Here is an 8492-nt window from a genome sequence, read left to right as displayed (position 1 = left end):
GTGTGTGTGCAAATATAATTTTTTAACATTTTACAGAATGATATGTTATTTTGCAAAGCGTCAATCAAGCAATGTAACACAATGTATGAATAGTGGTACACTGCTTGTCCTACATGTGCAAAACAAATGTACAAAGATCCGACAAGTGGTCAACTAATTTGCCAAAAGCATCCAAATCAGATTCCCACTCCAAGTTAACAACTCTAACATTGTATTTCAATTTTATGTCTTATGAATCTTCTCGAGCACATATTGCATTAAATCCAAACTTTTTTACCAATACAAAGTTACAAACTAATTTGCTGTTGTTTGTTACTTTGATAAATCACAATTGTTCAACATATTATTATGTGTCTTATGAATCTTCCCAAACTTAGATTACATTAAATCCAAACTTTTTTAAAAATACAAAGTTGGAAAATAATTTGTTGTTGTTTATTACTTTGATAGATGATAATTGGTTAAAGCATTATTGTATCGCCATGCACTTTCATAGATGAGCATTCTTTTAAATGTCTATTCAATGTATATTTTATGTTGGAAAATACTATAATGATTATACCTTCATGAAAAAAAAGGTATTAAAAAATAATTAAACATACTGGATACACTAAAATAAAGAATCATAGTATACTTCAATTTTAGCATATGGTTCATCTTAACATTAAACTACAACATTTAAAAAATTAATACGAATCCAGCTTTAAACTCATTAAAGAATTCATGCTTTCTAATCTATGCATTATGTTTTTAAATGAGTTTTTGGTCATTGAAGATGAAATTGACGAGATCAATGCTCTAATTATTGGGAAATCAGGTGAAATTTTTTTTGGCATGCCCTGTAACGATTTGGTTTTCAATCAAAGATCAGCAGACCAAAAACAATTGCCAAGTGAGTTTCTTAGGCTTATAGGACAAAAACAAATTTCCACCTTCGTTTTGGAAGCAAGAGAAATTCGTTGAACTCAAATGATTTTCTCATTTACAACGTTTCTGAGGACCTAACCATTAAGCCAACAACTCCACAATCTCTGGCCAGAGAAGTTACATTCTCTTCTACAATAGTTTCATCTTTCACTACACATGTTGACACAACTGGCGAATCGCATAAAAGATAGAGAGTCAGTTAGAAGAGCTCTTTTTATAGGATTTGAAAAATGGTTATACTTTGCATAACAATATTTTTAATTCCATCTCAAATTGATCTCAATCTAATCTAAATTTATGTTTTCAATGTTTTTAATATTTTTAATACAGTGAAGTAGAAGAAATATCTGAAACAAATATACAAGGTGTTGATTAGGTTCTGATCAAGTTGTTGAAAAGAAAATCCTCCCCAATCAACTCAAAAACAAATCTTGCTCCACACAAAAAATAACTAGGTAACTTTGGATTACTATCAGTTTTTCCATGCTATAAATCTATTCATCTCCAAAATTTATTGCAACTGTTTTAACGTTTTGTTTCAGTTTGAACTTCCTGCTTTTTTTCTTTTGATGATCCAAATTTTTTCTGATGATCCAAATTGTTTTATTTGCAGTGACTGCTTCAAGGAAAAAGGTTTTCCTGAAGTGTTAAAGGATTTTACATGAACTCCCCATTTTTTTTGTGTATATAAGCAACGTGCTATTCAGGGATATTCTATGTTCAAGTAGTTATACAAATGAAGCACTGGGATGACTGTCAATGGGGAATACTAGGCTAGCCATTTTTGTATATCAATGACAAGGCATTTGATAATATCTTTTTTGTAATTAAATAAACTTAGACAACTTTGTAAAAATATTTGCTCCATTTTCCACTTAATGTTTATCTTAGTCTTCACTTATTTATATGTTAAAAACATAATCTATAGTTATATTTTCGCTCCTGCAACAACTTGGGGGTAAAATTTACTAGTTACAACTAAGGCATAGTTCATGAAATCTGCACCATCAAGCATCAGGTGAATGTACCAAGTAAAACTAATCGGGTTATTCCGATTTTGATATGCTCGCTCAAGCCATCTACAATGAAGAATGCTAAAGGTTTAAAAGCCAAAAAAAATGAGATTTGCCTAAAAACTCAATCAAATGGATGATTGGGGAATAATATTATGAAGCCCACCAGGCAATATTTTGGCCAAGAGGGCATCAAGCAGGCCAAGTGAAATCCCATCCCAGCCCATTTTCTAGGGCCTAGCACCGCTACTTCATAAAATAATTCAAATCCAACAGCTCATAAGGTAACTGCTAGCTGCTAGCTGACGTCAGCTACCCGTTAGAATTTTCTTAGGTGAAATTAAAAAAAAAAAATCTAATTTTTTCTATAAATACTTATCTCATTTATATTCCATTTCTCACATCCTCTTCTCCCTTACATACTATATGTTGGGGGACTTTTAGGTCGAGGTGGACTTGGGCTTTGAGAACGTCATCTTGTCTCCCTTGGTGCAGATTCGTTCCAAGTCTCGGAATATCTCAAAAGAGTTAACTTGTCTTAGGAAATATCTGGATAACATCAACGGCTCGAATATATCGTGATTGATCTCAAAAACGTTAGTTTGTCTTAGGAAATACCCCGATAACATCAAATACTCTTTTTTATACACATATACCTCGCTCAAAAATCCTATTTGAAAAATTATGGAATTATATAAAGATAATAATCTGGAGACTGATTCATTTAGTGTAGGTAGCACTAAAAAGTTATGTTCGGATAACCTTATTTTAATAATGGTAGTAATTAAATTAACCAGTAAATTTAAAGATAAACTTTAAACTAATAAATTATTGAGAGGCTATGTTTAGCTCCTACGTTAGAGATGATATATTAACATGACCTATCACTGTTCATTTAAAAAAAAAAAATTATTGCAAGGCTATAATTTTGAACAAGATTATGTTTAGCACCTTCAGTTAGAGACAACGTCAATAAAAGTAAAAATGTTGAAGCAAAATTAGATCACTTGACAAGTACTTGTTTGGTAAAAAAAAAGTTCAAGTCTTGGAATAGGAGAAGCTGCATGGGATTGGAATTGGGACAACATAAGGCATTTTCTTCTTAAATAAACAATGCTGACAAAGAATCATTCACTATCACTATCAGATGATAACTACAAATTGATCAACTCTTAGTTGAACTTAGTTTGCAATTTTCACATAGATGTGATTATTGAAATGTATGAAAGACTATATGAAAATGAAAAAAAGGGAAGGGAAATGAAGTTAAATACTTAGGAAATACCCCAATACAAAATACTAACATAAAAGAGATACGAAATACAAGAGATTAGGCAAGTTTAGACCTAATCGAGCAAGTTCTTGTAGGCTGCTGAAGTGTTTGAAAATGACATTTTCTCAAATGAAATATATAATGAATAAGGAATAAGAAAATAACACTCAACTCATAACACAAAAAGATTTTAATGCTCTACAGGCTACCTTCTTTCAAATTCCTTATGAAAATGACATTTTTGCTAAAGTAAATATCCATTTAAATTTTAAGTGGAATAAAGGCAATTGAGCCTTGTTTAAATCTAATGTTTATTTTGAGTCCAAACCGAAATCAATTGAGCTGGTGGTAGAAAGGGGTTTACATAACATTATTCTTGAAAGTGATTCACTTCAGACCATTTCAGGAATTCGGGATGCTTCTCTAAATGTCTCTCCTTTGGGACCTACCATTGAGGATGTGAAGTTCTTGCTAACTTTGGCCATTGAAGCTATTGCTTCCTATATCCGCTGCCAAGCCAATTCCGTAGCTCATCGTTTGGCTCGATTTGCTCTCCACTCCGATGGTGAATGTTGCTTGGATTGATAATCCTCCCTCTATTATTAGGGATGTTATTGTAAAGGAAGAATCCTACTCTTGTACTGTCGAGCCTCTTATGACGCTTTCAATGAATTTAATGCCGTTTTATTAAAAAAAAAAAAAAAAAAAAACCAAAACAAAACAAAAAGAATGTCAATGGCAGTTTCCTCCTCCTAAACCTTTTCATTACTTGTATTCATTTGGCAAAGTTGTGCTCAAACCACCATGTATTAGTGACATGAACTCTTCGTCTACCTCTTCGACAATTGAAGGAGGCGGTTTGTTTTGGCATTGGAAATCGACTCTTGTGAATTTCATACAGAATTGAACAGTGTCTCAAATGTCTCAAACACTCTTAACTATGAGCTGCAAGCTTTTTAAGAGAAGTAAGTTTTCAGGTATTGAATATTTGTTTCTAAACTATCTACGCAACTTGTTTTGAACTTTGAGAAAAAAATGAAAATAAAATGGTCATTTCAGAAAAAATGAAACAAAATGTTAATGAATTTCAAGTCGAATTCTTTGCCGACCGAATGAACTAGCTTGACACACAGTTGTGGTCAATGAATCAATTGGCTTATATACCGTTGGTAGATTAAACTCAAAATCCAAAAATGATGCCCGAATTTATATTCACTTTTGTTTTAAAATTCTTCATTAATCTCAAAATTTTCACATTTACAAATCATCGAATGACCAATTTGCCCAACCGTCCTCACCCAGATTCGAATTCAAATGAAAACGACATGCGAGTCCCAAAACCACGACATTGATCATCACAAATCTCTCCGAGAAGCACTCCTCCAAAAGCCGGCACCATCGAATCGGTCCCACATCTCCTTCTCCAACAAATCAGCGCCCTCCGATTCATCCTCGCTGCCCTTTCGGTCATCTACGTCGCCGTCGCTGTAGCTGCTCGCTCTCCTCAAGAATTCGTCGTCGTCGCTATAAAGCCCGCCGCCGGCGAGCCCATTGGGCCTGGGCTGCAACAGCGCCTTCTTCTGGGCCGCCAAGCACCGCCGCTTGTTCCTCCTGTGGGCCAAGGCCCTCCTGCAAATACCTTTCGGGACTTTGTACACCGTCAATATCAGTAAATTCATCACGCTGAACGGGCAGCAGCAGCACACCGCCGCGCACTCCGCCGCGGCGCCGCCGGCCACCTCGCCTACCCTGCGCCTCTCGCGAGGCGGAGGCCGAGTTAGCGGTGGCGATAGAAGCAAAGCATCCCGTGTCATCTCTGAGCCGAATGGCAGAGGAGATTTTAGATTGATCGGGAATTGAATTGTTGGGAGTAGGGATTAATGGAGAATTGGAGGCGGGGTAGATTGGGTATTTTGTGGATTCATTGTGTTTCATGGGGAAAGATGAATTTTCCCAGAAAGCTAGAGAATCCAAAACCCAAAATTCAGAGAGAGAGAGAGAGACAGGAGGGAAGACAAATGCGAATGCCAATGCGAATGGATGTAGAGAGAGAGGGAGAGAGAAACGGACGGGAGACAGAAGGAGAAGACAGCGAAACGGAAGGGATCCAGGGAGGAGCGAATCGTTAGGCAAAATCGTAATTTTAATGAAGGATGACTCGTGTAATTTTTATTTTTTCGATTTTTTTAGCTAAAATAATTTTTGAGATTATATCTAAGTTTGGCCAACATCAATTATTTTGATCATTTCGTGAAAAAATTATATTAAATAAAAATCAAAATGATAAAAATACCATCAGTTTAATAAACAATGGGTGAAAAATATTTGACAAATTTGATGTATTTTTGTCAATTTATCCTTATTTAATGAAGATTTTCTACATAAAAACTAAAATAATTGATGGTGGACAATTCAGAACAATTTTTATCAATTTCAAATCTCAGAAATCAAAATGAATAATTTTGCTAATTTTAGGAACCATTTTGACTAAAAAACCTAATTTTTCACACTTGTTGATAAAAAAATGTTACCTTTTTAAAACTTATCCGAGACCAATATAAAAAGGTAACTTCAATATAAACTCAGTTTTGTAAATTATTATTTTGTGATAGAATTGAAAATTTTATAGAATCATAGAATCTTAAATTATAATAACTAAATCTGTTCAATAATGTTGCATTCAATTTTTTTTCACACTTGTTGAATAATCTACCTATATAAAAAATAAATCATTTTCAGCTACCTATATTATAGATATGTTTTGCTTGTAATCTACCTCTTCAGATTTAGTTGTATTCAAGTTTGTATTAAATATGTTTTGCGTGAAATTTTTTGTAGTTAGGATATAGATATGTTACAGTTGGACTCAATTTAAGAAACAGCTTGGATTTTTGGAGTGGATTTAATTGCCCAAAAATAAAAATTAAGGTAATCTTATGATGGTCATCTATTTAAATTATATTTTGTGATGGTTATTAATGATTAAACTAGTATTTAAATGTTGAGTAACGTGTTTATTTTTTATTAGTAACACATCACATAATTTACAAATGTGGTTTAAAAATTCATCCACCCTAACATTAATAAAAGGAACTATGAAACCCATCAAAGTGTTACAATATTTGGGCTTACTTAAGTGCTAGACTAATGTGCTTCTCTTTTGCACTAATGTTCGAATTTCAATCCCCGTAATTAAGATGAATTTAGTTAAGTGGCAGACCTTCCCGCCTCCCCTCAGTATATTTCCCACAGTGCCGTCTCTTTACTTCTTTCTTCCTTCTCTCCCTCCGTCCCTTTATGTTTCCTCCCACCTCCCTATCTCTCAGATTCTTCCCCCCCCCCTCTCCCTCCGCCTTCCCGTCATCCCTCTACATCTGCCTCTCTCTCCCCTTTCGCCACCCCCGCTACCTCATGTGACCTCTATTCTTCTGTTTTCTAGTTCAATTTTTTTTTTCTTCAATTTTTCTCAATTTTTTCTTTGTTTGCTCAGACACCTTCCTTCCCCAATCTTTTCCCTTCTCCCCACTGTGCTTCAAGTGGCGACTAATGATTAGGTCTAAATGTACAACAGAGCCTCCAATTAAATTTAGGGGTGTGATATCCACACATCCCATTTTACTTGTTACACACCTTTCTAATTTTCGACCATCGGATTAGATGAATTTAAAAAGATCAACGGACATAAATTATCAAAGGGTATGAAAAGTAAACACACCCCTAAATTTATTCTTGAGTCTTCCTAAGGTCGTAGCTTTTACAGTAGCTTCATCGATGTTACCTACCAAATAAAAGGCATGCTCAAGAAGATCGTCTAATTCCTACATTTTGTCTCTGTGGACTGAGGAGAAGAGGTGATAGAAGTAATCACTGATTTCCTGCACATATAGATTCTGACTTGTTTTGTCAATCTCTTTACTTGTAGGAATATCTCCGGTATTCTATTTCCCTTAATTGTAATGTTTGTGCATTTTCTATATTCTTGTAAATCGAGCAATGTACCTTATATATTGGAGATGAATAGAGTCCTCAAAATAATCGAGGTTAGCCATTGAACTGTCTCTCTTCTTTAACTTTGCGTTCAATTGTTGAGTAATCTTTTATGGTATCAGAGACTTTGACTCATTGCCATTTTTTTTTCCCGATCCTCCTTCTCCGTCACAAGCTTCCCAATGGCCGCCACCATCACCACCACCACCAGGGCTGCTGCTACTTTTGATGCCTTTCCATCCGTCTCTCACTCCATCAACATCAAACTTGACTACTCAAACTATCCCTTATGGCTGGCTTAAATTCTTCCTGTTCTCATGAGTCGTCAATTACTCCCCCTTGTTAATGGCTCATCCAAGCGTCCATCGGAGTTTCTCAGCGACCACAATGGCAAGGTCACTACCAAAGCCAATCCCCAGTATCTGGCTGGGTTCACAAGGATCAACTTGTTCTTTCGTGGATCAATGGCCCCCTCGGCCGCTGCCCGTTTCCAGACTGCTCGTACCGTTTGCCTCGCTCTCCAACAAAGGTATGATTCTAAAAGTCAAAGTCGAATTCTTCATCTTCACCAATTTCTTTTATTTATTTATTTATTTTAACCGAGTAACCTCGAAACATTTATAACTAGTAAATTCATTATTTTTCAAAATATATTTTAACAAAAAATATCTAAAATAAATAAAATTAAAAGAATAAAAAAAGCCAATTGCCCTGCATAGATATGTGACAAAAAACTAGTATATACAGTGGTGGAACCAACATGAGATCATTGGCTGCTCATGACCCTAATAGCTTCATAATTTTAATATGTATTTACTTGTATATTTGTGTATGACAATATACATGACTGCCACAAACTGAAAAAATAAGTAAAAAACACTGAATTACAAACCACTGTTTCTTTTGTGCAACCCCATGTATAGTTATTTGGAGAATTTTTATCTTTCTTTCCTTTTTCTTTCTTCTTTTATTTCTTATGTTTGATAAAAAGCTCACATGATAGTCCTCCATAAAATGGACAAATGCAGCATAACTAGGCAGATACTCACCAGAAGCTAGACGAAATGATCCGATGATGTTCCCTTGGCTCAAATTATAATCTCGTTGTTATAAAATTCTGATTCCGTCAATGGGTGTGTGTGTGTATATATATATATATATATATAATACTGAATGGTTCCGATTAGTAAAGTACATCAACAATGACTTGTTTAGAACTGAAAATCCAAATAAAATAGTCAACAAAAAAACAAAATAGTTATAACCGTCACATTACAAACCTCAACAATAGA

General features: G+C 34.6%; 1 protein-coding gene across 1 annotated transcript; it reads right to left on the bottom strand.

Annotated features, from left to right (window-relative positions):
* Positions 1–4416: 4416 nt before the first annotated feature.
* Positions 4417–5248, bottom strand: LOC137716837 (uncharacterized). The gene has a single exon (XM_068456206.1). It carries the CDS (start codon positions 5025–5027, stop codon positions 4569–4571), a length of 459 nt encoding a protein of 152 aa, XP_068312307.1. The 5' UTR covers positions 5028–5248; the 3' UTR covers positions 4417–4568.
* Positions 5249–8492: the final 3244 nt, after the last annotated feature.

This window comes from Pyrus communis, chromosome 15, assembly GCF_963583255.1.
Source record: "Pyrus communis chromosome 15, drPyrComm1.1, whole genome shotgun sequence".
Taxonomy (NCBI): Eukaryota; Viridiplantae; Streptophyta; class Magnoliopsida; order Rosales; family Rosaceae; genus Pyrus; species Pyrus communis.
The sequence above is the reverse complement of the archived record's forward strand: the minus strand, read 5'-3'. Positions and strand labels throughout refer to the sequence as shown.